The sequence below is a fragment of the Podarcis muralis genome, chromosome 12 (genome assembly GCF_964188315.1).
Source record: "Podarcis muralis chromosome 12, rPodMur119.hap1.1, whole genome shotgun sequence".
NCBI classification, from domain to species: Eukaryota; Metazoa; Chordata; class Lepidosauria; order Squamata; family Lacertidae; genus Podarcis; species Podarcis muralis.
The window spans coordinates 21,261,469-21,289,073 of record NC_135666.1 but is presented as its reverse complement, the minus strand read 5'-3'; the positions used below and the strand labels follow the sequence as shown (position 1 = coordinate 21,289,073).

General features: G+C 40.5%; 1 protein-coding gene across 5 annotated transcripts in view; it reads right to left on the bottom strand.

Moving 5' to 3' along the window:
• ODAD2 (outer dynein arm docking complex subunit 2) overlaps window positions 1–27,605 on the bottom strand; it is a 93,450-nt gene that overhangs the window by 27,761 nt on the left and 38,084 nt on the right. For 4 of the 5 annotated variants that reach the window (XM_077936810.1, XM_077936812.1, XM_028750196.2 and 1 more), the window contains 7 exons: window positions 16,179–16,325; window positions 15,277–15,486; window positions 14,209–14,445; window positions 13,347–13,457; window positions 11,917–12,071; window positions 9,922–10,164; window positions 1,058–1,172 (listed from right to left, as the gene is read on the bottom strand). In XM_077936810.1, coding sequence (XP_077792936.1) covers window positions 1,058–1,172; window positions 9,922–10,164; window positions 11,917–12,071; window positions 13,347–13,457; window positions 14,209–14,445; window positions 15,277–15,486; window positions 16,179–16,325 — 1,218 coding nt within the window. Of the gene's footprint in view, window positions 1–1,057; window positions 1,173–6,505; window positions 7,211–9,921; window positions 10,165–11,916; window positions 12,072–13,346; window positions 13,458–14,208; window positions 14,446–15,276; window positions 15,487–16,178; window positions 16,326–27,605 lie in introns of those variants that run through there. The other variant, XM_028750194.2, reaches the window with a different exon arrangement.

Here is a 27,605-nt window from a genome sequence, read left to right as displayed (position 1 = left end):
AAATAAACAACTATCTGACTTTTAGAAGACATCTGAAGGCAGCCCTCTTTAAGGAAGTTTTAAATGTTTGATATTTTATCGCTCTTTTATTCTGTTGGGAACCACCCAGAGTGGCTAGGAAAACCCAGCCAGATTGGCGAGGGTATGTATGTATGTATGTATGTATGTATGTATGTATGTATGTATAAATAAATAAATAAATAAATAAATAAATATTAAATATGCTCTATTCAAGTACTGTTGAGTTTGGTTTTTAGTAGTATTTTAATAATAATAATTTTATTATTTATACCCAGCCCATCTGCCCTCCCAGCAGAATAGTAAAACCATGATAAAACATCAAACATTAAAAACTTCCCTAAACAGGGCTGCCTTCAGATGTTTCCTAAATGCTATACAATTACTCTTCTCCTTAGCATCTGTTGGGAGGGCATTCCACAGGGTGGGCGCCACTACCGAGAAAGCCTGGTTCTGGTTTTGGTATTGCTGTAACTGATGAACAAATATATTAACTTGTTAATTTGAGGAACAACTGTTTGTTATTTACTTATTTAGGAAACTCTCTTTGATCTTAGTTTCAGCTGCTGGTGGTGTGTGTGCGTATACACATAAACTTTCCAGGTCTTGTTCTTTTCAGGGCTTGTTTCTAGATACAGTGGTACCTCGGAAGTTGAACGGAATCCGTTCCGGAAGTCTGTTCAACTTCCAAAACATTCAGAAATCAAAGCGTGGCTTTTGATTGGCTGCAGGAAGCTCCTGTAGCCAATCAGAAGCTACAGAAGCCCTGTCAGACATTTGGGTTCCAAAGAATGTTTGCAAACCGGAACACTCACTTCCGGGTTTGTGGCGTTCGGGAGCCAAAATGTTCAATTCTCAAGGCGTTCAGGATCCAATTGTACCCTGCTAGATCCCCTTCCCCCCCTGTAAAATGCATAGGGAAAGATCATTGCTTTCCCTTATTTGAGGGAACTGTCAGTGGCTTGGTACCATCAGCAGCCATCCCACCAATTCCTACTAACAATCAACTTAGTAAAATACTTAGAAAATATTTTCTCACCTTTGCATTTTCAATGCAAGGACAAATAGCCCAGGCTGCACTCGCCTGAACATCTGGATGAGGGTTTTTCAGTAAAGACCATAACAATCGAACACCATCCAAACGATCAATTATCCTAGTAAAGAGAGGCATTGAAGATATCAACTGAAATAATACTTAACATTCTATTTACTAGATGGTTATTGCGCAAGACCCATGTGTAAGTTTTATCATTGAAACATGCCAACATCGTTTATAAAGCGTATCTGTAGAAATGTGGTTTTGAACGAGATACACTTTTTCAATGAATCCTCTACATTCCCCCGCCCCGCCCCCAGCACTTTACCTTAAAATTCTTTTCTAAAAAGTATAAAATAAAATAAACGGCATTATATAGCTAGGACCCTTGTAAACTTTAAAAACGAGCCACGTGACTTTTTTAACAAGCTGCATGCAAAGTCGAACCAAAATTCAAACATACTAGTTTCTTTCATATAGCAACAAATACTTTCCAAAACAAATATTTATGCCAAAAAACTATGTACTTAACTCTATATTGAGTCTATGTTTAATTTATTTACCTTGCTGTATGACATATTTTAAATTTCTATGTTGCTAACCTAACATTTGGAATTAAAATGGGTCACACCACAGTGCACCCTTTGTTGGGCATGAATAACGTGCAACTTGTTTCCTATGTGCTCCCTGCTGACGAGACTAACACTGAATACCGTGTTATAATTGCTTAAACATACTGTAATCAAAGTATCTTCATGTCTAGCTGAAAAATGAATTATCATCAGAGTCATCTTTAAACCATCTGTCTTATGTTTATATATCAATCAGTCTAGGGGATCATAACTTCATATTAAAGTCCACCGAGTACTTTAAAACGAAGAGGAAGACCAAACAAAACTTAATATCCTTTACAAACATGGCTTTGTTCAGGAAGATATGTAAAACTCAAAGCAGATGAAGTGAAGATAAAGACAATCAGGCATACTTTGATTTATAACCTCAAATGTTTAATTCTACACAGTTTGTCCACATCTTTAATTGTGAATACATTATTTTGGAAATAAAATAAAACACAGATTTTTACCCATGTAAAAAAAATCAAGCAAGAACATCTAATTTCTGTTCATTATGTAAAATGAGTTTGCCAGGAATGAAAAGTAAGTAGAAAATCAGGCCAGTACGTAATCATACAATTATTTTGATTCAGACAGAATGATTTAGGACACGAACTCTCTGTCTAAAGTAAGTACAGCTTTATTTAAATTGATGCAACCTGGTTATATAATTTTGCTTCCAGCATCCAGGTATTTGGGAGAGGAGCAAGGACAATGTGAAATGTTAAAACAAGGCAGGCCGATTTACATGGCCAGTACAAAGAACAGCAACTTCAAAAAACACAGAGGAAATCCAAGTTTAGACCACAAAGCAGTGATAAAATGATGATACAGTACACACAAAAACATATAAAAAGGTTATGCAAATCCTTCTCTGCAGAGGCGGTTTTAGGGCAGCACAACCAGTGCAGTTGCACCACAACAATGCTGTAGAACAGATTGTGAGAGGAGTGCTAAATTTCAGCATTATACAGGGTGCTACTGAAATTTGAGAGCCTAAAGTCCACCACTGTCCTCTGACATGTTTAGCAAGGGGTGGATTTGTCCTCCTCATATGACTGTGGAATGGAGATTCCTATGCAGAGGGAAAACACCAGGGCACAAATGTTTGTGCCCAACACAGGTTGGGAGGAGGCTCCACCCACTATAATAGGTGCTGCCACCCCCTCTTCACCTGTCAGTCTGTCTTCTCAGAACTGCCTGCTTCTTGGCCTATACCAGGTACATTTGCCTTCGCGTAGCCAGTTGGCAGTTTCTACTAGTTGGCTAGATTTCCATCTTCTGCTCTTCTAACGTGCTGTTTTCTGCCAGTGTGTGTGCACTACTATTCTTCATCAGGAAAGAAAAGTACAGTGGTACCTTGGTTTTCAAACGTCTCCGTTGACGAATGTTTCAGTTTTCAAACGCAATAAACCTGGAAGTAAGTGTTTTCGGTTTTCGAACATGCCTCAGAAGTCAAACAGGAAATGCGGCTTCCATACTGAGTTTTCCATATTGAGTTTTCCGTTTTGAGGCTTCCGGCCTGAGTTTCCGGTTTTCAAACGTTTCAGAACTCAAACAGTCTTCCAGAACGGATTACGTTCGAAAACCGAGGTACCATTGTGTATCTAGACAACTTTAAAATCAAACTTACCTCTATTGATTTTAGAACTATAATCACAGTATTGAAAGAAACCAGAATTTTATCATCATCTGTAGAACACTAAAAAACTATGCAGAGTGCCTCTCACTGCTTCTCATATCAATCCCCAAGAGGCTGGCCATTAGAAATCACAGATTAACAGTTAGAAAACGTAGCTTGACAAACCATAATAGTAAAAGGATCAAGCCCACCCAATGAATCCATGCTTTATCTTTTGAAACACCATCTGGGGCACTCTGCTTGCCTTCAAAATACCAGTTAACACCATTTATATGGCTGCTGTAACGTTATACTGCCTTGAACTTGTCTTCCTTCCTGCACCCATTTTCTGCCTCCATTATCTGAACTAGTCTATCTATACTTGGTCGGCCTTGATAGCTCCAGACCCCCATGCACTAGACTGCTTGATCCTGCAGCAACATTGTCACACTAACTCATAGCAGTATAAGCATCAGGGGACAAAGCATTCCCTTGCAATGGTGATGAAAGATGAACCGGATTTGCGTCCCCGCTCCTCCACATGCAGCTGCTGGGTGACCTTGGGCCAGTCACACTTCTTTGAAGTCTCTCAGCCTCACTCAACTCACAGAGTGTTTGTTGTGGGAGAGGAAGGGGAAAAGGATATTGTAAGCCGCTTTGAGACTCCTTAGGGTAGTGATAAAGCGGGATATCAAATCCAAACTCCTCCTCTTCTTCTTCTTCTTCTTCTTCTTCTTCTTCTTCTTCTTCTTCTTCTTTTTCTTCCTCCTCCTCCTCCTCCTCCTCCTCCTCTGTGCCCTCTTGTCTCCAGGGCTATGTCAATTAGCCGTAAAATGAAAAAAGAAGCTTTATAAAAGTAAATGCACAAAAACAAAACACACTCCTAGGAAGAGCTTCCAACTTGGAACTGGTTCTGTGGCCTTAACACGAATGATATATTGGTTAGCCTTTTTGATTCCTGCATGTTTCTTTGGTTTGCTTGACGGAAAGGAGAAGCCAATCCAAGGAGATACAAAATAATTCTGGGGATTAGCATTCTGTCATCATTTGCAGAGCTCATGCGTGCACCTCTGTCTCTCATTCTCGCTTTGTTTATTTTAAAATTTTTATTCAGTTTAACAAAAATCATATATATTTGCAAAGCAAATTAACAAAAAAAGGATAAATTGAAAGCGTAACATTCATAATTTGGCATATTTTACATAATTTCAAATAAGTATTTTGGATCATGTGAAAAACGTGCTTTGTTATGCCACCATTCAGTAATCATTGCTCAATTATGTCCATGTCTCTTTTGCTCCAGATCTCTGCAAACTCTGAAAGGTTTCTTTTGCTGGTATTGGGGGGGGGGGGCGTTGAGAGAAGGAAGAAAGCTTCTTCCAAGAGAGCTGCTGAATTCTGGAACTGCTCTTCAACCTTGGAAGAATGCCAGTTTTACTTCTCCTGCTATAGTAAACACAGGAAAAGAGAGATGGGAGGAATTGTTTTGAGGTAGAATGCTTCTTGCCTTCATCCTTGGCAGGAACAAGTTTTGACCAATACAGACTGAGAGGCTCTCTCCACAGCTTCTGGTGAAATTGCTTCAGCCTAGACATCTTCTCTCCAGTGGCAGGAGGCTTCCACTTCTATGGCATCTGGAGAACTGTCTGTTAAGAAGGCTGTAATTAAATGAACTCGCTTGAGTCTGTTCTTCACAGGGGATAGTAGGAAAGGGCAACCAACTCACTGGGTCCACATGAAGATGGGTCTCATGAAAGCTTCTCTCACTAGGCTCTGAGAAGCCTTAGGGGTGGCTGGGTGTTGGCAGCCAAGCTTATGAGCAAGGATTTGCTTCCTACTGATCAGCTTGACTGCCTGTTGTTACTATAGTTGATAACTTGGAGTACTTAGCAAGACTCTTGGGAAACCTAGGAAGAGTTTGCATCGCATGTCCAAGCTGTGGAGCTGTTGGTTTGAGTCTACAAGATTTCCCCTGTTTTGGAACATATATCATGTCCACCTGGTTAGGCAGGAGTTAACATCTTGAACAAACAAATATTTGATGTAATATATTTAATAGGGATGGGGTGGGGTTTTTTTTTGGGGGGGGGGGTAAGTTTCTCCACCTGCCTGCCTGCTTCCTGGAATCCCGTTCAAGCTGTTTGTCTGCTTCTGATCTATTTGTCTATCTGAATCATCTGACCTCCTTACCTGCCATTTGTACTTCTTAAGAGCTGGATCTATTCTGATCACAATTCTCCTCAGGAGTCTTCCGGCACCACATGTTTACCTAGAGGTCCTGGGGACATTATTCCATTTGACTTTGCCTTCTGCTGTGTTTTGCAGACTAGCTGTGGCTGAGGCTCATCCAAACGCCCCTGACAGGATATGATTCAACACAGCACGTCTAATGGTTTCTTAAAATACTGCTGTATATAAGCCAATCTTGGCTACACAGCAGAATTGATTGCTTGTGTAATTTATATTGGAACATATTGGCTAGACCTTGATTATTGTTTGGGCAGTTGCTTGTTTAACCAAAAAGCCATTTGAAGATCTCCTGAATTGCCAGGGTTAAATCAGTTTTACTGCCAAGAGAGCAGTTCTAAATGAAGTCTCTCTTTCTACATGTTAACAATCTTATTCTACAGCAAGCCATTTCTGTGCTCTAATAATTTGATATTGAATATTTCCAGGATAAACAAGCCCCAGACTTACTCAAAGACACATGCACACACCCTCAACATCTGTTTCTTATATCTATCATTCTTTTTTGTTACGCCATTCTATGCCAGGGCTCTTGAGAAGTCTGACTGCATCTGCTGCCAACTGAGACCACATACACAAATGTAAACAGTGTTATACTGACTATATATATATATATATATATATATGGTATATAGTGCTCCTTGGTAAGATTACAGGTTCCAAGTCTTACAAAGCACAATCTCATCTTTTTGAAAACCACAATGCAACTCTTTTAAACATAACATAAAACAAAACAAAAAAATGGTTACAAATGGCTTTGATAAATAGTATGGTAAATCAGGGGCTCAAGCTGGTTAGAAAAGGTCTTTCATTTTAGTGCATAAGATTCAAAATCCTAACACCAATAGTTAGGTTTGATGTAAAAGGCAATATAAAACCTAACAAAAAATGTAAATGGACGATAGAATTAAAGACGACTGTACAAGATCACTAACATCACTAACACAACTACAGTTGGAAACAATTTTCCAAGAACAGATTCAAATTAATCTACAAAGAACTATTTATGACAGAACTAGTTTCTTTGCCCTGTGGATGGCCTATATAGCATGATTTAGTAAAATCGGAGTGATCTGTGTGACACACTTCACCTTTGCTGTTTGCACTGAAACTTTGGGCATCAGAGGACACAGGCTGTTACTATACTGAAAACACATGATTGAGTCAACTGACACAAGAGAAAATTTACTCCACTGCAGTTTGCTGCATTCCAAAAGCTGGGTAAATCCTTACAGAATGCTGCAGACTGTCTGCTCACTGAGCCTGTTTTATCTTCCCTATATTGTCTGCACTGCTTTTTCTTATTAATTCACCCTTTCCACTTGTGTGTTATTGGGGAGGGAATATACAGCAAGGTTTGGAGGCAAAACCAATTTGAAGTTTGAAATGTGAAACATGACTTTATTGCCCTCAGTTTTATAGTTACCAGCATCTACAAATAAGACATCTGTAGATAACGAGATAAACATTAGTGCTCATGTTAACACCTTTTGAAAATCCTTAACGTTTTCTAATGCATCATAGTTAATACTGGGGCTGAGCAACTTTTCTTCCTGTTTACGTTAAAAATGGGACACCTTTTAAGGCACTGAAACAAGGGGTAGAATCTTCTGGTTTTTCTTCCTCAGAAATTCATTTTCTTGATCATAAACCAAATCTTCTAATACATAGCACCTGCATTTTATTGAAAAGAGAAAATTCTGGCTCAGGACTGCAAGCTAATACAGTGAATGCTTCCTGTAGTGAAAAGAAGAGAGATCAGAACCATAATTCAGGTAGAGGAAAATGGCCCAAGTTTTATTTTTGCCTAAACTATCAGCAGATTTCCTCTCTCTTAAACAGACCGAGCTTTGAAAGACCACAATTTTAGGCATCAATTTGCGTTCTTCTGTTGACTACATTTCAGCATGAAGCTGTCCATACTAGAAGAGCAATAGGCTCTGAGCAGCAGAGCAGTCCTGGGGTTTTGCTTCTGCCGATTGGTTCTTTGGATTTATTTGCTGATTTATGGCACTGCCTCTATTAGGTTAATAAAAAAAAAATCATCTATGATCATCTACGATTCTTTGTCAGACACGATGTGCAAGCGTTTCAATCTATGCACCCCTTTCTACCACTTGACTAGCCCTGTTCATGTACATATGGCATGTTTACACTTCTGCACTATCTTGCCACTGGGTGACAGCCAAAGCATGGAAACAAATGCCCCTTTCAGGCAATCAGAATCACTGCACCGCTCCATGAATATCAAGTGATTTAGGCAAAACAGAACAGGAGGAGCAGAAGATAGCTATCTCCTTGCAACCTTGTTGATATATAAGCAGAGAACTGTGACTTTCCTCATATAGAGTAAAAGCAAAGGCCGACCTGAACATTTTACTGGAACATTTCTCATGAAATTTTAATGCTGGAGCCTCAAAATGTACAAGCTTTACATTATGCAAGTCAAATATCAACAGTTCTCTTTATAAAATACCAGCCCTCTTCAGTTCATGATCATAGTGTGCAATGCAGGGGAGTGGGGGAAGAAAAATTAGTTTGGTATTTGTTTAGTTTCCATGTACAGCTACTGAAATATTCAGTTTAAATAGCACTTCAGGAAAGCACTCTTAGAGCTCCAAGTATGCAAATTATTTTTTCAAGCCTAGATGTGCAGAAAAGTTGGCAAACATCCTTCACCCAAAAGCACCTCAAAACAGAAATTTATAGTCCAGTTTTAGGTGGCTAGGATTCAGATATTACCTGGGCAGAGGCCGGAGCTTGGTGGTAGAGCATATGGCCTGGAGGCAATAAATTCTGGCATCTTCAGGTGAAATGGACTTTGGAAAGCTGCTGCTTACTGAAGAAGACTTTACTACACTAAATGAACCAGTGGTCTGAGTCACTATAAGGTAGCTTTGTAGGCTTATCAGGCTTGAATTTTTCAAACCTTGGAAGGTACTGATATTTATCTTAATATTAGATACTATTATTCTTTAGTTCTCCTGCATATCTTTGTACAATGTGGGTGTATGTGGGTGTATATATAAAATACTATTAGATACTATTAGAAGTAAATTCTTCTGATTTACAAAGTGGACTATCGAAGCTCAGAAAAATTACTTTCCCAATAAAAAAGCCTCTCTCTACATAATCTGGCTTCCATGTTACATTACTGCATGTTTGGACACAGGGGCCAAAGACCCAAAGATTCATCAAATGTGGCTCACAGCTCTGAACAGCTGTTGTCTCCTTTCTTCCACGTGATCCACTGGGAGTTTACAAAGCAGTTTGTAATATGACACCTAGGAGTTCCATTTAAACAACAACGTTTTTTTTATTCCACTGGGTTAAGATAAAGAAGTTGTTTGGATTTGGGCCAAATATTACGAATACCATATTACATCTTCTATGCTTGTAATATTTGTAAGTATATTTCATGTACACCACTGACTTCACAAAAAAGAATCTATATTGTTGAACAACTGGAGCCTCATTCACAGCCAATTATTTTAATTCTGTAATAAATATGATAAACCAGGATATTCCAATGCATAGGTACCAGCTCTGAAGGGCTGAGGCATCTTCAGCTCCCCTAAGTGCTGGGTTGGGGCTGAGCCCCTCCAATCTTGAGGGGGCAGAAGAGGCGGAGTCCTTCCTTGCCCGCCCATCTCCCTCCTCCCTTTTTGTCCGCTGTGCTCAGCCGCCTTGGGAGATGCTGCATAGTGTCTGTGACAGTCACATGATGTTGTGATGCATGTGACATATCACACACACACACACACACACACACACACACACACACCCAATGTTGGGCACAACTCGGTGCCTCTGTTCCAATGTATGAGCAACATTTTGTTTATAAAAAAAACGAGGAACCTTTCCTTGTTTGGTGCCTTCATTATACAGTGGCACCTCGGGTTACATACGCTTCAGGTTACATACGCTTCAGGTTACAGACTCCGCTAACCCAGAAATAGTGCTTCAGGTTAAGAATTTTGCTTCAGGATGAGAACATAAATTGTGCTCCGGCAGCGCAGCAGCAGCAGGAGGCCCCATTAGCTAAAGTGGTGCTTCAGGTTAAGAACAGTTTCAGGTTAAGTACGGACCTCCGGAATGAATTAAGTACTTAACCCAAGGTACCACTGTACATCTTTAGGCTCCAGGCAAAAACGATCCTCTTCAACCAGGCTTTTGTATGATTAATATTCTACTGTCTTTTAGATGTGTTTGTGGATGAGGGGAGTTATTGCTTCATTTTGTTTTTGTTTTAACCATTTATTTTTGTGCTTTTATTTTGTGCTTTTGTGTTCTTATCTTGGGAACTGCCCCGAGATCTTCAGATGAATGGTGGTATATAAATTTAATGAACAACAACAACTACTACCACTACTACTATTACTTACATCATATTTTCAGGTTCTGTTGCACAGGATCCCACTGCTTTGTTGACATTTACGAGGAGAGCCTGATTGGTTCCAGTGAGTAAAGCGACAAGGGATGGGATTCCACCACATCTGCGGATAATGCTCCGATTTGCTTGTTCTTGACAACATTCACCTAGTGCTCCAACAACATTCACAAGGACTTCTTCTGGCTGATCTGTTAGTAGGCCAACCAAAGTTTCTATAGCTTTGTACTCCCGGAATCTAAAACAAAATAAAGTAAAATATCAGAGTTAACTTCACCAGGACGATATAATCCTGAAAACATTTATGGAGCTAATCCTTCCAAAATCACAAATTGGACACAATATTTCAGGAACTCTTTAAAAAGCATTGGCGTTACATTGTGCATGTTTTAGGTTTTAAGGGCATATCTGCACTACACGTTTAAAGTACCGTATTGACCTTTAAAATTCAAGGGGGGGAGAGAGAAAAAAGACAATACCCGAATATAAGCCGCTCCCTTAAAATTCCACAGGAACTCACACCTGTTCTGTTTTACCGTATGTCTGTTTCAGCTGCGGAATCATAAAAGCCTATTTTTGTAAGGTCACGAATTTAAGCCGCACTTTAACTTTTCACAGTTGGAATTTGGGGAGGAAAGTAATGCTTATATTCAGGCCAGTACGGTAATTTGAAATCAGTTTAGCTGTAATTGTTAACGTCAAAACCACAGGGAACTGTTGAGTTTGAGGAAGGTGTTGAAATCTCCAGTAGAAATTCCTTAGCCTTTTCTACAGTTCTCACAATCCTTTAATTAGTTCTTAAAGAGATTTGAAGCTGAATTATATATAATATAGATATAATAGAAGGTTCTCCCATCTCCAGGGAAGGTACATGGGATAGGGTATGTTGTATGGTGGCACTACAAATATGGAAACCTCTCTCTCTCTCGAACTGGCAACTGTCATTTTGGCCAGTATTATTAGTGCGCTGCTGCAATTAAGGACCTGTGGGTACAGGGCAATATACAAATTTAATAAATAGTAATGAGTGACTGGGTGGTTCCATGGTAAGGCATGCAGGCTCCGCTGGGCACCTTGGTGGAGGCATTTGGTCACTGAAAGAGCCCTCCCTAGTTGGCTGGTGGTGAGTGGAGCACGCAGAGGGGTTCGGAGGGAAGAAAGGCAGAGAGAGTGGGCAAGAGTGGCAGGGGGAGAATGAAGGAAGGGATGGAGGAAGGAGACAGAAGGAAAAGCACCAGGCAGACAGACAGACCAACGGAAGCGCAGGCAGGGCAGTGGAGCAGAGCAGAGGAAGTCACTGGCAGAGCATGAAAGGCAACGAAAAGCAATCTTTTTGAGTCTCTTGTCTATGGTCTCTCCCAGCTTTGGAGGTGCTGATACACCTTGTGTTATGTACTGAGTTGAATAGGATCCAAAATGCAGCAGTCTGATTGGTCCTAGAACAATAGGATCCAAAATGCAGCAGTCTGATTGGTCCTAGAACAATAGGATCCAAAATGCAGCAGTCTGATTGGTCCTAGAACAATGCAGCAGTCTGATTGGTCTGCAGGAGCCACCCAATCCAGCTCCAGATGGAAGTGAATCCACAACCTGATTGGCCTACAGGAGAATTCTGGAATTAACCAATCACATGCAGCCCATTGTGTAAATAATGTATATAAAGCAGATACTTTGGGGGGACTTTCATTCCTCCTCACCACTATGAGCTGAATAAAGAGCATGAAATCCACTCTCGACTCGGAGTATATTTCACCTTGCCAAGGGTGAAAGGGTTTTTTTTTGGGGGGGGGGTTTGCCAATACAGCTTCTTGCCAAGGGCGCAAGACAGTAGGGTCCACCTCTGACCACGAATGCACATTTGCAACATCTAAAAGGTGACTTTTAATCATGCGTAGAGCTGTTAAATCTCTCTTCCTCGGATGTTTGCTTTGTCACGACATGAAAAGATGCTAAATGTATATAGCTGACAATGTGAAAATGTTATCCATACTTTGTCACGTTTTCTTTGCTGATTGCACATTTCCAGATTGCTCCGGTCACTGCTGCCAGAAGTTCTTTGTTTCCAGAATTACCAAGCAATGTAGCAAGAGGTTTGAGGCCTCCATGCTGCCTAACGAGCTCACGTGTTTCCTGGTCTTCAGCACACTATGTAAAAGGGGGGAAAGCCAGAAAAAGTACGAGCATACATAGCTGAGGCCTATAAAACAGGCTTACACAATGAAAGTAATGAGAGCAATCCAGCGTGCTCACGTCATAATAAGTTAAATGGAACTTGGGCCCATTTAGCCTTGTCTCTAGTATGTAATCAACAGCTTCACAAGCACTGCAAAAGCCTTTTCCAGTCCAAAGCTTCATTTGCACTCCAGTGTGAATATGCTGCTCCTGTGCCAGAAGACTTCTCCACTAACTTCATTGTTAAAGATGGCTCCTGCATCCATGATGGGATCTGTCTCCGATAAGAAAGTCAGTGAGGAATCCCCTTCGAAGCAGACACTTTATGGAGCAGGATTTCAGGATCTTCAATCATTTTGAACACATTAAACATCAGGGTCCCAGATTAGGGAACAACAAAGAGAGCAACAGTTCTCAACCTGTGGGTCCCCAGATGTTGTTGGACTACAACTCCCATCATCCCTGAGCTCTGGCCTTGCTAGCTAGGGGTGATGGGAGTTGTAGTTCAACAACAGCTGGGGACCCACAGGTTGAGAAAGGCTGCCCCAGAGGGTTTTTACATAGCAGTGGAACCACTACAGCAGTCCCAGTCCTGCTGCACACAGAGGACAGGATGGGAGGCTGGCTGGTTGTTGCGCCCGTCTAGAACTGGTGCAGAAGCTGAGGCTGAATAGAACCCGATGGCATCATGTGACAGCAGCAGGGCTACCACAGCAACCAACAGCTCAGTCCTGCCCCTCTTTCCTTCCCCAAAAGTCCCATTTCAGCACTTCTGCTGACATGTTTGACATGTTTCTGTACCTCCGCCAGCCTGCACGTCAGGTAGACAGAAAGGGAAGCTCCACACCAGCCAATCCTGCCCCAGCCCGGCACAAAGGGGGTTTGGATGACTTTGTAACCTTCCTAGCTGTACCGTTGAAATTGCAAGGCTGTACTTATTTTATATGCTTTGTAGCCATTTTGACTAGGGCATCCAATACAGTTGGCAGCATCTTACAAAGCAAGGCATGGACATGTTGCGAACTGGGTTGCTTACTATTCCTTACGGAACTTTTTGCTCTAGTTGAAGTACTCGTCTGCCTACTTCACCACTATCATGCTTATAAACTCGTGTTAGCTATGGAGTTTTTCAGTCCTCTTGGTAGGGTAGGAGGATACAACTCACTTTCCAATATTGCCCAACCTGTGCAATATTACTAGATGAAATAATATGCAGGAAACCTCAGCTGGCCTGGAAGCATCCCTTACCTTAAAAATAGCACTGGCACAATGCATTTGAAGCTCTTCATTGTCACTGTTCAGATTTTTCACAAGATTCTCTATCATCTTCTCATTTTTAATTGCGAGTCTGTAGCTTGGCTACAAAGGCAAGTTTTATGTATTAAGTTAAGAGATGTATTAACAGATAAATTGCTATTATTCAAAACGTAAAACACGATAGTAGAACCTTGATGATCCAAACCATATTTATGCAGAACCTTTACAGGGAACGCTCTCTAGCTTGTTTACAATAAAGTTGTTGTTTCAACAATGGCAGCACACACCATGGGCAGAAATATAACAAGATACTAAGTGGTCCTGAGACTCCGATTAGAACAATCCACCACATAGTTCTATAGCAAAGATCCTAAGCTTCATAAACAGAAGTGTTTAAACAGTGTTGGAGCACATGTTTTACATGCCAAAGGTCCAATGCTCAGTCTCTAGGTAAAGCTAGAAGAGTCTTGTCTGAAATCCCAGAGACGTGCTGTCATTAATGTAGATACTACTGAGCTAGGTGGACCAAATGTCCAACTCCGTATAGGATATAAGATAAGGTTTCCCTTTGACTATTGGCAGAAGATGCTATTTTCATTTTGTATTGTGTAATGCTTAATTGTAGCCATCGATGGAGTCACATTTCTATTCATTAAGATGTTAAAAAATATTACGGAATGAACCTGAGATAAGAGCTATTTTATTAACTGAATTCATTCAATATTTTGCGGGATATTTGTTAAATATCATTTGTAGTGCTTTTAAAAAACCACAGTTGAAAGCATTTGTACACTTTTTGCTGGATCTCAGATTCTGCTCTTATTTCCACCTGCAGAAAAGCTCAGATGCTTACCTCAGATGCACACTCTTGCAAAGTTCCTACTACGGGTATTAACATATTTGAATGGGGGGACTTCAGTAACTGAGCCAGCAGGGGGATGCCTCCAGCTTTACGTATTGCTTCTTTATTCCTGGAACTTTTGCTACAGCTCCAGAGTGCCAAAGCTCCACATCGTGCCACTTCAATCTCTTTTCCCTGGAGTGGAGTGAGACTTGACGATCCCATCGATGAGCAGTCCAATAGCCCAACCTGATAGAAAAAGACAGATCACTTATTGTCTTTAGTGAATGCCAGCAAAGAAGGCGACTGTAGTGTGCCCATACCAGAGAGCAGCATTGTGCATAAGACGTATCTGCCTGTAACTGATGTACTGAAGGTGAGTGAAGGAAAGAGATTACACCTGTTCTCACACTGATGTTAGTTTCTGGGCCCAATTCAAGAAATTGTCTAAAACATCAAAGCATCTGAAGGCTGCCATACTTCCACTACCATGAATGCCTACTGAGATTTTGTGGCAAAGGCTTTTTTCCCATGCATCTTCTGAGAGGTGTGTTTCGTGACTGCCTGTGGCCAGCATGGCCTTTACAATGTTTAGTCCAAGCCTCTGGAATTCCTTCCCTAAGAAACTTCGCCCATATCTTAGCTTTGTGGCACAAATAATGATAACTTTAGCTTGTAAGGCATTTGACATTCATTGGTACATTTGACTTACGTATATAAATTCTGACCACCCTTTCCTGTTAGTTTAAATTGGTTTTTTTATTTTAGAATTTTAAAATCACGCTGTGGTTATAATTTTAGTGTGTTGTTTCAGAGTGTTTACTGAAGACACTGCCTTGTGTATTTTTATTTATTTATTTAAATAAGGCAGGTTATAAGTTATACTATAAACTTTCCAATGAAAGGATTGGCATGTGCAAAGGAATAGAAGCTACCACAACATTGATTTCTGGATTGGAGCAACTGAAGCAAAGATGGTGTTGCAGAAATGCCTACCTTTTATCAAAATAACAAAAGAAGATAAAGTGAAGATGAAAACTGTGATGCCAAGATTGATTGTTGTTTATCAGGTCTACTTACTAGTCTCTTGATTCCACCATGCTGCCGGACTGTTCTCCGGGCCCTCTTGAATCTGGCCACATTAGCTATGGTTTCAGCTGCCAAACATTTCAGATCTTGGTCTAGAGAATCAAGTATCTTAACCATGATCTGCAATCCTCCAAGATCAGCAATTGTACGTCTGATTTGTGGATTTTGGCTAATTTCCTTCAGGATTTTTAATGAGCCAATCTAATCAGAGAAGAAATGACACAAGATTGTTTAATGTGGATATAGAGTTAGATTATTCAAGTAACATACGCTAAAATACTCTACGGGTAGACAGCTGAATGCAAAGAAGGTAAAATTATGTGGGATAGTGAGACTGCTTTCTTATGAGATTGTCCCCAGAATGGATGGGGAAAGCAGGGCTAAGCAGCAACTGCCTTCTGACTCGTGATAAGGAAAGTAGCAGGAAAAAGGCACTAGAAAGTATGGGATAACACTTCCTTTGACACAATGTCATCTAACTTTCCTGCAAACAAAACCAGAATGAACACTCACTAAAACAAGTGCCCTAGCAGTCTTGTGTTGCTGAAAGGAAGATGTCTACACAACAGAAATCTACCATTCCACCATCTTTTTTTGAGTTTCAGCTGAGCTAAGCTACGGTTAACTGTGGTTAACATCCCAGTTTCTTACTTTTCATTCTGAAAGGAGAGAACGCTAGAAAGAATTTTGAGGGAGACTGAGAACGGCTCTGAAGTTCAGAGTCGTTTTATTTTCGTGTTATATTACGGACAATACTAAGCTGTAGTTGCATTAAGGAGTAAGAGACCCAGTGCTAATTGGGAAGTATCTGTCCTGGAAGTAAATATACAATTGCTGGATGACAGCTTCTAGAATCCATATAAAGCACAATTCAATCTGACATTTTAACTCACCTTACATTTGATTTCTTCGGTATAAAGTAAATTAATCAGCACTTCAAGGCCGCCAACATCTCTGATTGCCAACTGACAAGTTTCTTGAGACAAGTTGAAATCTCTCATTGAACACAATGCAATTACAGTAGCTGTCTGGTTGCCAGCCTACAAAACAGAGAAATTTAAAATGTACAATTAAATACAACTTTGTACTATACAGTTGAGGGAGTTGGATATGTTTAGCCTGGAAAAGAGGAGATTGAGAGACAATATGATAGCCATCTTCATCTACCTCGAGGGCCGTCACATGGAAGATGGTGCAAGCTTGTAGAGTAGGACTCAAACCAATGGATTCAAGTTACAAGAAAGGAGATTTCGACTAAACATGAGAAAGAACTTTTTGATAGCTAGAGCTGTTCAACGGTGGAATGAACTCCTTCGGAAGGTGGTGGACTCTCCTTCCTTGGAGGTTTTTAAGCAGAGGTTCGATGGCCATCTGTAACAGATGCTATAGTTGAGATTCCTGACTGCAGGGGGTTGGACTCACTGTTCAAAACTCCCATTGTTCTAGGTGCATTTTGCAACAGGGAATTTCATTAGTGCGAGCTGTTTCTGAGCTCTGGGTGCAGTAGTGCACCTAAGATTTCAGATTAAAACTGCAGAATGGAAGGAAAGGAGGATCTTTTTCTGCCTCCCCACTTCCAGCTATTCTCTTAAGACTGGTTAAGAGACCCTCTTAAGAATATTAGGGGGGTGGGCAGGGGAAGGACTACTAGACCTTGTGAAAAATGAACATAATATTTTAGCTGAAGTTCATTCATTTTCAGCTTTGTATTCTTGTTATAAAAAAGCACACCTACACATTCCGTTGTTGCGCCAACAACCTAGGTTTAAGGTGCCATTTAGCTCCTACTTTTCATATCTCAGTTTATAACACTGGTTGGACTAGATCAGGCATAGGCAAACTCGGCCCTCCAGTTATTTTGGGACTACAACTCCCATAATCCCTAGCTAACAGGACAAGTGGTCAGGGGTGATGGGAGTTGTAGTCCCAAAACATCTGGAGGGCCAAGTTTGCCTATGCCTGGACTAGATGACTCACGGGGTCCCTTCCAACTCTATGATTCTAAGAAATATTCTGACACAGAAAATGCATAACTAGAAAGAGGACAGAGTAATAAACACAAACAAAATGAAACAGGACAATAGCCATATTGTATCCTTTTTGTTAGAGTCTATTTGTTTATTCATTTCTGATTACTTTTTATTATTTGTTTTATTACTACAGCGCCCACTGAAGAAAGCCCTCTGGGTGGTTTACAAAAGTCAATATCATACATACACTATCCTACAAAACCATATAACAATCCCCATGAAAGCAACATAAAGATCAAAACCCAACAAAACATTTTACCAAAAACTACCATAAAAACAAATCAGCATAAAATTAAATGAAGACCAGCCTAAAACCAGTAAGAAGAAACCAATTTGTCCAATCTAAAAGCATTAGAACATTTGAAATTAAAAGTTCTGCGAGACTGGCACCAAAAATATTGTCATTTTATTTCTTTATTCCTTTATTTGGACAGCACCAGTGAAGTATAAATATTTCCAAGTCTGTTCAATCAAAGGTATATCTAAATCTGAACTATACTCTTCCTAGCACTGGGTATATATTCATCTATTATATCATGGCTGACATACAACAATGACATTCAAGAGCCTTTTTCCACCTGCCTTGCTCCACCCTCCAGTCTCTGCTTCTCAATTTGTATTGTATTATTTTATGCACTGTGGCTTGCCGTTGTTTTACTGATTGTAGTTTAAAAATTATTTATTGTAATTGTTAAGAGTGGATTTCTGTTTAATTTTTTACATGCTGATATTTAATATTATTCTGTACTACTCTAATGATTGTTGAATGTTACTTTATTTCATGTACGTTGCTTATTTTAAAGTTATGCTTTATTATCACATTTTTGCATTGCATTAGATTGTTATAAGGTGTACATTCTTTGTTTCTTCAGCTTGTAAACCGCCTTGGGTATTGTAAGATAGAAAGACAGTACAGTGGTACCTCAGGTTACATACGCTTCAGGTTACAGACTCCGCTAACCCAGAAATAGTACCTCGGGTTAAGAACTTTGCTTCAGGATGAGAACAGAAATCGTGCTCTGGCAGTGCGGCAGCAGCGGGAGACCCCATTAGCTAAAGTGGTGATTCAGGTTAAGAACAGTTTCAGGTTAAGAACAGACCTCCAGAACGAATTAAGTACTTAACCCGAGGTACCACTCCGGAACGAATTAAGTACTTAACCCGAGGTACCACTGTATACAAATTAAAAGTTATGATGAGTGGCGATGATTCAATAAGGATGCAATTCTAATCCCACCCCATCTTGACGGTGGAGTGGCAGGTAAAATAATGCAGACATCTCTAAGCTGGCCTCTGCTAGTGGAGAGTACCGACAAAAGAAAGCCCTGAAATGAGGTGCTTCAGTGTGACATTGGGCACTTTGGAGCCCCAACAATCCCAAGAAAGATTTGATTCTAGAAGCTCTCAGGAGAAGTAGCCTGGAGTTGTTGCAGCAAAAAACCTCCCCCCTCTTTTTTGCCCTGGCATTCGATTGGGTGGCGGATCTGTCACTCCATTCTTTGCAAAAATGCTAAAGCAAGTATTTATTCACTCACAATAAATCTCAAGTTAAAAATATATTTTTCCCCCTCTGCTTTTCAGGATTGCTTACACAGTTTAATATAGATTTTTTAAAGCAAAACCACAATAAAATATTTTTCATATGCTCTGACACATTAGTTCTATAGCATAACCATTACTACTGCTTGCCACAACAATTATTTTTTTCTGTCTAGTAGTTCTTACAGAACGCTTTCAAGGGCAAGTCTTAACAAACATGGAAATGGTTAGTTTTCTATTAAGTGTACACAAAAGCTGCATCATGTTGTTACAGCCATTGAAATCGGATACAGTATGTTGGATGCAAAATAAATTCTACTGGCATTGCAACAATCACTTTTAAAGCTTTAAATTAAAGGCAGATTTCATTTCAGAAAGTCTAGCCCTTCTTATAGGATGGTTCAGCATAAATATCCACAAATTTAAATGAAAATATAATGTGAATTCTAAAAAGAATGTGTACCATGCTCACAGAGAAAACGTTTTCTAACCAATCTCTGGGCGGCAGCTGAATTTCAGCATCAAGGCAAATGACAGCTGTAAATAAAGAAAGCCATCTTTCTGAAAATATAAGAAATAGCCCATTTAACTCAGTGGGTTTAAAGGAACAATAACAATTACAGTATTACACAATGCAAAAAAATGTAGAGAGGTGAATACCAAACCGCATACATTAGTTAATACAAAACAATTACAAATATGAAACTTTGTCTGCCTAATGACTTTTCTTGTGAGTAAGCCAAAGTAAGGGGAAATAATGGAAAAGATGTCTCTGTTACTCCTTATAGAAATTTCTCACTTGGTTAGCACAATGGGTCTGGTTCACAAACTCCACAGGCTCCTTGGAGTCCATATGGCTCTTGTAGAATTCAATTCTGAGCATTCTCTTCTACACAGATCACATCCAAAAGAGAAGCAAATGTCTCATTTCCCTGCATTTATTCCTATTTCAACTACTCTGTGGGACAAAAGGAGCTCTGTTGTCAACCAAAGGAGACCTTTTGACAGAGACATTATAAAAAGGACTCCGGCACACATGGATGGGTATGGGAATATATTACAAACTGCTGTCGTATCTGCTTGACTATACCTGCCACCTTTTGAAAATGCAAGAGAGAGAAAAAGAGATGTTCCTCTATATGCACCCATTAATATTATATCTTCCAAAGCACCATTGTTATTGGAACATGCTTTAAAACGTGTTAAAGTTTGTAAGCACAATTTTAAAAGCTAGGCTTACAAGACTTTAAATGTGAGCGATCTAGAGAGCAGTATTGTCAGGTTCTTGGGGGTTTTTTGGGGAGGGGGGAGAGGTGAATCGAGCAGTATAGATTTAGCAGCCATTATCTTAATTAACTAACAAAGGAGCTGGGAAGTTTGACTCTTAAAAGGCTATGCTCTGATTACATCTCAGGTTCCATGAGGGCTAAGCTTACTGCATCACAGCAAAGTATATTGCTAATTAAATGAAACTGTGATACAAAGTTCAGCTTTTTAATTTGAAGTTATTTAGTTTATGCACAACTTTTACTTAAGCAGGTGTATTACTAATACTACTATTTATTTAGAAATATCCTATTATTGGCTGAAGGTGATTTACAAACATACCATAAAAAGAACTAAAAAAGCTTATATATATATGAGAGAGAGAGAGAGAAACAATACAAAATGAAAACCTAAGGTATTATGTGGTTGCACTGCTTGTTGGAATGAAGGTGTAAGTATCCCAGTACCGTCTTAGCACAGGGTTTTTGTTTTTCGTTTCAAAGAAAAACACAAGCGTGTTTCTAAATGTTCATTTTTCTGCTCCAACTTTTCATTCTATTTTACAGAACACAGGTCAAGCTGCAACTTGTTAGAGATGAGTTATGGACAAGTATAACTGAGTTATGGAATAATTCCTTGCCCCATTTCCTGAATCCTCTGGAGTTCTTGGGCTATAGCCTGGCAGTGAATAAAACATACAGATTAAAATAACCAGGGCCAGTGGAAAATCATAACCATGATAAAAATCACAGATTCCATAATGTTCACATTACATGTCTGTAGCGCGTGGAAAATGACTATTGTTTAAGAGCTAATTAAGGACTGACACCGTCAGGCCTGGTATGTCTCAATAACAAGGGAGTGCATGCAGTGAAATTCAGATTAAAACTATTACCAGGTTTTCTGCTAACAAAACAGAATAAAAAATAATAATCACAAGACACAGAAAGAACAATTCTTTCCATATTGGAATCAAAGGGTGGTACTGGGCCATTGCTTAGACCTCTCAGCTACATGACTCCCTGACCTCTTCATCTTGCAAAGCGTACAAAACGTACACTGAGGGAGACTAAACATAATCTGGACTGTGGCTTGTCTCTCGCTGCTGGTAGCCAAGATTTGCACTTGGCAAAAGGAGAAGGGCAGAAAGATGAAGCAGACTGGCAGAGGCACTGGGCCTGTCATTCATATCACTGGTTCCCAGTGAAGACTGTAGAGCAGTCTCACCCAAACTGCGGCCTTCCAGACATTTTGTACTACAACTCTCATCACTCCCAATCAACGTGCGATGCGTAGTCCAAAATGTCTGGAAGGCTGCTCTAGAGTGTGGCGAGTTCCTCCTAAACGCTCCGCAAACAGCAGTAAATTGGGACACTTCATCGTTCATTTTGTTCTGATATGGTGAGGAACTTGACCATTATGTGATGTACCGTATTTTTCGCTCTATAGGACGCACCTGACCATAGGACGCACCTTGTTTTAGAGGGGGAGAACAAGAAAAAAAAATCTCTCCCTCTCTGTGCAACACCCCTTCAGCAAAGCGGCAGGAGAAACGGAGCCCCTTCCATTTCTCCTCCCGCTTCACTGAAGGGGCGCTGCGCAGAGAGGGAAAGCTGCGTAGCGCCTCTCCAGCGAAGCAAAGCCAGGAGAGCAAGAGGGATCGGTGCACACCGACCCCTCTCACTCTCCAAGCTTCAGCGAAAGCAACGCGAAACCTCTGGAGCACAGCGTAGCTATCCCTAAAGCCTACCGGAGCGCTCCCACTGCGCTTCGGAGGCTTTGCATTGCTATTGCTGAAGCCATGGAGCCTGCATTCGCTCCATAAGACGCACACACATTTCCCCTTAATTTTTGGAGGGGGAAAAGTGTGTCTTATAGAGCGAAAAATACGGTAAGCACCAGCGGCTAGCAAACACATACTGGATTTCGCACCTGTAAGAAATAGCAACACTGATATCTTAAGTTTATCTTTCTGAGGCCTAAATTGCACACTGCATATTTTAACTGCAGCCTGATGGCACCTAAGTGATTAAAAAGTCCCTTCTGTGGGTGGAAACTGGGAATAGAGAAGGAGCAGGAGGTACAAGGCATCACTGAACCCCTTCTCCAACCTCAACTCGCAGACACACAGCAGGAGATGAACCACCACCCACCGGGGCTTGTACACATGCATCTAAAACCTCTCCATAAGCTGGTTTATGCAGTCAACATGTATAGGAAACAAATTTGGAGAAAAATTAAACGATATGCTTTCCCTTTTGTTTCAGCAATGAGAATCAGGGCATTAGGAAAAGGGGTGGGTGCCCAGACTGGCTCAGTGTTTTACAGCAATATTGTTAAGTGCACTTTTTGAAAGTCTATAGAAGAGTGCATACCCTCCAACACGTTGAGTCCCAAAACCAGGATGCACATCTCCTGTCTGTGCTCCTGCGTGAGTCATGTGACCCGCACGAGATCACAGAGCCACTTTTTTCAGGGCCATGGTCTAAGGTAAAGGGACCCCAGACCAATAGGTCCAGCTGTGACTGACTCTGGGGTTGCGGCGCTCATCTTGCTTTATTGGCCGAGGGAGCCGGCGTACAGCTTCCGGGTCATGTGGCCAGCATGACTAAGCCTCTTCTGGTGAACCAGAGCAGCGCACGGAAACTCCGTTTACCTTCCTGCTGGAGCGGTACCTATTTATCTACTTGCACTTGACATGCTTTTGAACTGCTAGGTTAGCAGGAGCAGGGACTGAGCAACAGGAGCTCACCCCGTTGCGGGGATTTGAACCACCAACCTTCTGATTGGCAAGTCCTAGGCTCTGTGGTTTAACCCACAGCGCCACCTGCGTCCCCGGGCCATGGTCTAATGGCACACAAAAACGTATGCTTTGGGGCATTGCTTTTTAGGGCAAGATCTTGGTGCAAAATTGCACAAGATCACAGTGACCAAAATGGCAACCATGCTCTCGTGGGGGGGAAATGAGATGTCCCAGTTTTTCTGGGACACTTGCAGGTTATGAGAGTGTACTTTTTTTGTATGCTTTTTTTTTTTTTTTTTTTGCCAGCTCACATGGGCATTGGGTGTCACTGCTGGTGCTGCAGTGCACAAAAGCCTTTTATTTTTTTTTTTTATAATAATTTTTATTGATTTTACAACATTAACATAAACATAAACATAAACAAAATACAAACAAACAAAACACGACTTCCCCATACCTCTCCTTCACTGCATTCTTATTTTAAGATCCTTTTTTTCTAGCAATCCATCATTCAATTTTGTATTTAATTCCCTTTAAGAATTTTCTTAATTTCAATTTTAACAGCTGTAATTCTCTAGATCATATCCCTCGACATCTCAACATTCCACAATTTTACAACAATTTTTAAGATAAACTTTAAATTTTTTCCAGTCCTCCTCCACTGTCTCTCTCCTCTGGTCACGAATTCTGCCGGTCATCTCTGCCAGTCCCATGAATTCAATCACCTTGGTCTGCCATTCTTCCAGAGTAGGTAGTTCTTTAGTCTTCCAATACTTTGCCAGAAGAATTCTTGCTGCTGTGGTTGCATACATAAAAAAGGTTCTATCTTTCTTTGGAATCATTTGGCCGACCATGCCCAAAAGAAAGGCCTCCGGTTTCTTAACAAATGTCCACTTAAGGATTTTCTTAATTTCATTGTAGATCATTTCCCAGTAAGTCTTAACCTTCGGGCAGGTCCACCAAAGATGATAAAAGGTTCCTTCACATTCATTACATTTCCAACAGTTGTTATTGGGCAGGTGATATATCTTTGCAAGTTTAACTGGGGTCATGTACCACCTATAGATCATTTTCATTATGTTCTCTTTTAAGGCACTACATGCCGTAAATTTAATGCCTGTGGTCCATAACTGTTCCCAGTCCGCAAACATAATATCATGTCCAATATCTTGTGCCCACTTAATCATAGCTGATTTCACTGTTTCATCCTGTGTGTTCCATTTTAGCAGCAGATTATACATTCTAGACAGATTCTTAGTATTGGGTTCTAGCAGTTCTGTTTCTAATTTTGACCTCTCCTTCTGGAATCCTAGTTTCCTGTCCTGCTTAAAAGTCTCGTTAATCTGGTGGTAATGTAACCAATCTCGGACTTTAGGCTTTAACTTCTCAAAGCTCTTTAGTTTCAACTTTTCACCATCGTATTCTATAATTTCACAATATTTTGGCCACACTGAATCCATATTAAGTTTTTTTACCTCCTTGGCTTCCACTGGTGATTGCACAAAAGCCTTTTAAACGAAAGGTAGGGACTCCTAAGGTTTGTGCAAGTCTACTCCGTTTTTCACTTAAACCCTGAGGTCCACCAAGTGGAGCCAGGTACAAAATAGTGGCTCAGAAAGATGCAACAAGGAACTCTGAGCACACACTAAGCTTGGGAACCCAAACTTTCTTGATATCTGCAGCCTAATTTAGGAGAGAGAGAAATTGCGGTTGTTGTTGTCACTATCATTAAACCAATGGGAGGTGAAAATTCTGCTGGCCTAATGCAAATTACTCAGAGATAAAGCAACAGATGCTGATCAACTTTCACTCCTGTTTTATCACCAAGCTTCTACGATGCTCCCATAGACCAATCAGAGGGCACATGGCAAGGACATCACTTCGGAAACTGGTGCTTCTGTCTGATGTCAAATGCCAGAGAAAGCACTGCACACTTCTCAAAGTGGGGCTGATAATAGGGGAGAGGAAGCTGAGGACAAACTGCTCTCAGCATCTGGCAAGAGTTGCAGCTGCCACAAGTGGGTGTGGGGTCATGGCTGGGCCTGCAACAGTGTCTGCGAAAGAAATTTAACAAGACTAATCTGGGAAGAACCATTGCTTCTTCAGGCTGTCAAGGAAACAACAAGCAGCTGAGCCTGAATAAAAAGTTGGGCAATTTAGTTGCAATGGAGCCAATGGATTTTCCAAGGGAAAACTAAACCATATGAACAGAATATTTAACTACAAGGGGAACAATGCTTTCAGGGAATAAACAATTCACTGGCTCAGCAAGCATACGTCTTAAACTCACTGAAGAAGACTACTGAGATCTCGGGGCAAGTCTGAAAAATTACATCTCTCAGATTGTGGCATCTGATCCAAACATACATGGGCCTGCATGCCATATGCTAGCATCTGGAATATTACCTAGTTTTGATCAGTTTAAAGAATTTTGTTTTGTTTTTTAAAAAGTGATATAAAGAATAAGAAAACAATTTAAGGACAATTCCACCCGCAACGTCCCACCCTGCAAAAAACCCTGAATTTTCAGTTGCCAGGTGGACACCCATTTCAGCCTCTGAACGTAGAACATCTGCGTACCTTGAGCCTTGTTGGATTGGTCCAAAAATCAGTCTAATCCAGCATCATGTTTCACACAATGGCTGACCAGGTAATTCCAGGAAGCCCATAATAATTCCTCCCCATTCCCCCCCCCCCCCAGAACCATGAATCCAGTAGCATATCCATATAGCCTCTCGAAATGAGATTTCTATTTAGCTGCTCTGCTTAAAAGCCCTTGTGGTTTTAAGAGGTGGTGCAAGGAATGGATGCCAATTGTGGCACAACTGTGGCACAAACCATATGCACAGAGTATTTAACTACAAGGGGAACAATGCTTTCATTGTCCATCATTTCAGGCCAATATAATTTGTGATACAATCCAGGTGGCAGAATATTTTGGGTTTCCAAGTCAAACACAAGTGGTGTATCACATGAGACATTAGATCAGGTAAAACTACTGCAGGTGTCCCTCGGCAACAAGCTGTTATGGCGCTAGGCACCATGGCTCTTTTTCTTTATCATAGCAGAAACAGGCATCGGCAGGAGTGGTGACACACTGTTGCCTTATGTAGATAACATGAATTACACTGTGTCCTACAGGAATCCAGATGTGGTCCTTGACCACTTAAACTGCAGTGAATGCTTGTTTCCAAAATCTGCTAGAATATAGTAATGTGGAAGAGTAGAACTAAGAAAGTATACAACAGTACTTTAAAGTAATTTTGAACCTCTACATTTATGAATGCCCTTCTTTAGGCATTCAATTTTCCTGGCCAATTATTGATTACATTATTTATCTGGGGTTTTTCCTGAAAAAAGGTTGACTCCACATGCTTGAATCTTTAACTTTTGTGACTACTACAGTCATAAATTTTCCTTTATCAACCAACAGAGTTTTGAAGAGCCAGCATTATCTTTTCTTTTCTTTCGTTCCTCCCCTTTCAGCCTTTTCTTCTTCTTGGAGAGTTCCCTTCTTTCCTTTCGAGTGCTATTTGCATGAGCAATTACATTACCATCTACAGTTAATGGATCGTGAAGGGAAAAAAATCTAGTATAACTAGTTCATAACTCATTTTCCAGCTGCTATCTGTGCAGCTAATTTGATCCAGCAACATCATACAGTGCTTAAAACAATCCATCCAGCAAAAAAGAATGAAACAAATTAAAAGGCTTGTATAACTTTTGACATTTATGGAAGGGTCTAGAGAAAAGCAGTCTCTCGATTTTTTTCCTAAGCCAATCTTAAGCAATTCAACTTTCCACTCTATGATTATGAGCATCTAAATCCAAGTAGATAACAAGAGGCAAATAAACATTTATTTTGGAAAGCTACTATGATGGATATATGGCCTAATTAGAAGCACAGCAAAGGACAATGCAACAGGACTGTCACCACGCTTCCCTTTCATGTAGGGAGCCTGCGAGTCACTGTTTATCATTCACCCTTCTCTTTTGCAATCTACAATGGTCTTTTAGCAGCTATTTCCCCCTCTGTCATCTGCAGAACATTAATTTGTCACAAGGTTTGAAGCCTTTTTTTGTAACTGAAAATTGATTTGGAACTGTTGATAGTCTTTATTTATATGTATATCGTGAATTGGCTCGACTGTTGACTATTGTCTTCCCCCAGCCTTTGGTAATGAAGACATTAAATAGAAATGTTCTATTATTTATGGAATTGATAGTGTTGCCTATGAAACACAGCCTGTGCCAAACTATACATGAAAAAGTATTTTTTGCTCCATAAGACACACTTATTTTCCTCCTAAAAAGTAAGGGGAAATGTCTGTGCGTCTTATGGTGTGAATGTGTGGTCGATCACTGGCTCCCTTTCCAGCCCGGCCCCTTTGCCCAGGCCTCCATTGTTGAATGTTCTGCAGGCGGAGGCTGTTTGTTTCCCCAGCAACATGTGACTGGCTGATTAGATTATCTGTCTGGAAACTGTAGAAACAGCTCCCTTTCCTTTCCTAAAGAAGCTGCAGAACTGTGAGTTGAACCCCATAAAAACAGGATTTTTTCCCTTTGCAAAGTAAGCTCAACGACTTTGAGCTGATCCTCAAAAAAAGGGGGCTTTTCCCCTTTGCAAAAGAAGCTGCACAACTTTGAGCTGATCCCCAAAAAACCAGGGCTTTCCTCCTTTCCTCCTCTAAAAACTAGGTGCGTCTTATGGTCAGGTGCATCTTATGGAGCGAAAAATACAG